The 1,910-nt window shown below is 38.8% G+C and overlaps 1 protein-coding gene across 1 annotated transcript in view; it reads right to left on the reverse strand.

Annotated features, from left to right (window-relative positions):
• Positions 1 to 1,910, reverse strand: part of clcn6 (chloride channel 6) — a 21,963-nt gene that overhangs the window by 13,927 nt on the left and 6,126 nt on the right. Inside the window, exons 12-13 of the mRNA XM_016286265.1 lie at positions 1,107 to 1,273; positions 910 to 1,024 (exon numbers count right to left, since the gene is read on the reverse strand). Coding sequence (XP_016141751.1) covers positions 910 to 1,024; positions 1,107 to 1,273 — 282 coding nt within the window. The remainder of the gene's footprint in view (positions 1 to 909; positions 1,025 to 1,106; positions 1,274 to 1,910) is intronic.

Consider the following 1,910-nt stretch of genomic DNA (forward strand, 5'->3'; position numbering starts at 1 on the left):
AGACGGCCACCGGGACAAGACCACAGGAACCAGATGAGTCCTCTGCACAATGTGACATTGCTGCAGCCTGGAATTGAACTGCTGGTTTCGTCTGGCCAGAGGAGAACTGGCCCCCCGACTGAGCCAAGGTTTTTTCTCCATTCTGTCACCGATGGAGTTTTGGTTCCTTGCCGCTGTCGCCTCTGGCTTGCTTAGTTGGGGACACTTCATTTCCAGTGATATCGTCGACTTGATTGCACAGATACTATTTAAACTGAACTGAGCTGGATGATGACATCACTGAATTCAATGATGAACTGTCTTTAACTGAAAAATTTGTGTTTACTATTGTCACTTTGCATTATTGACACACTATTTTCCTAATTAATGCTGTACAGTTGCTTTGACACAATCTGTATTGTTAAAAGCGCTATATAAATAAAGGTGACTTGACTTAATGCACACAAAAACTACAACTTTCTCGGGATGGCAAGTTCTAATTTTATGAGAACAAGCTGCAGTGTGGACCAGGATGCATATCTTATATGCCTATATATCAGCAGTTGAATAGCGTGCTACTGTTATCTCAGCAAGTTATATTTACTTACAATGATGTCTTCCTCTGTACTTAATGCATTGCACTTAACATTTGTGAAACTTAAATCAGTATCATTGCTACCCAATGACATGTAACCCACCTTTAAATGACACAAAAGAAACTAACTATGATCGGTCATTGCATGTCCGTCAAATGGTCTCTTCCTATATAACGACAAGACTGTACTGCTGTAGAACTCCTGACTATCAGCACATAGAAATCATATATTAAAAAAAAGCCCAGCAAAAGAGAGAAACAGAGAAATATAGAGGTAAAGGAAAGAATGAAAGGCTGAAGTTAAAGGAGAGGAAGGAAGCTGGTCTGTGACTGACCTGTGTTGATGTGTTGTTATTGGTGGAGACTAAATCTCGACACTCCCCCAGAGTCACTGACGCCACGAAGATCACGAGTGTGGTCACCATACACACCAGCAGACTCTCCAGCAGCCTGCCAGTCAAACAAATACAGCGTATGTTTTGAGTAGTGCTGTTCAATATGAATCCATATAATTGAGATCTCTCTCGGGTACCTGATGAATCTTGCTTTGGGGTGAACGTTTCTCATGCGGTACTTTGCGAGGCGTTTGTTGATGCAGTTGAAGAGCGCGCCGAGCAAACCTCCTGCCACCCCCATCAACACAAAAAACGCCAAATCTACTGCCGTCCACAAATGACACGTCTTATCTCCGTCTACACACTGCAGAAAGCAAAGAAAAATAGGTTAACACCACACACCCAACTGATTTGTTTTTCCCAATAATTCCTGGATTACTTCGAAGTCCACACAAAATCCATTCACAAGTGACCGAATGTGGAGACTGAAAGTTAAGTTCACCGTCAAGATCATGTTCATTTACCCCAATAGATTTCATTCATTTTAATTATCACTGTAATGTGTATCACATTAATTAACTTTATATTACTGCTTCAACTATTTATTTGAAAAATTTTGCATTTCGTATAATAGAAGGCTAAAATAATAATGAATAAACTGCATTTTGACATTGGTAAACTATTAACAATAAACATAAAATAAACATTTGACATTGTATAGACATTGGCCTAGTTGACATCAGGAGAAAATAATATGTATACGCTGAACAAAATTATAAACGCAACACTTTTGTTTTTGCCCACATTTTTCATGAGCTGAACTCAAAGATCTAAGACTTTTTCTATGTACACAAAAGGCCTATTTCTCTCAAATATTGTGCATTGGCCTAGTTGACATCAGGAGAAAACAATATGTATACACTGAACAAAATTATAAACGCAACACTTTTGTTTTTGCCCACATTTTTCATGAGCTGAACTCAAAGATCTAAGACTTTTTC

This window comes from Sinocyclocheilus grahami, unplaced genomic scaffold, assembly GCF_001515645.1.
Source record: "Sinocyclocheilus grahami isolate Dianchi unplaced genomic scaffold, SAMN03320097.WGS_v1.1 scaffold208.1, whole genome shotgun sequence".
In the NCBI taxonomy this organism is placed as follows: Eukaryota; Metazoa; Chordata; class Actinopteri; order Cypriniformes; family Cyprinidae; genus Sinocyclocheilus; species Sinocyclocheilus grahami.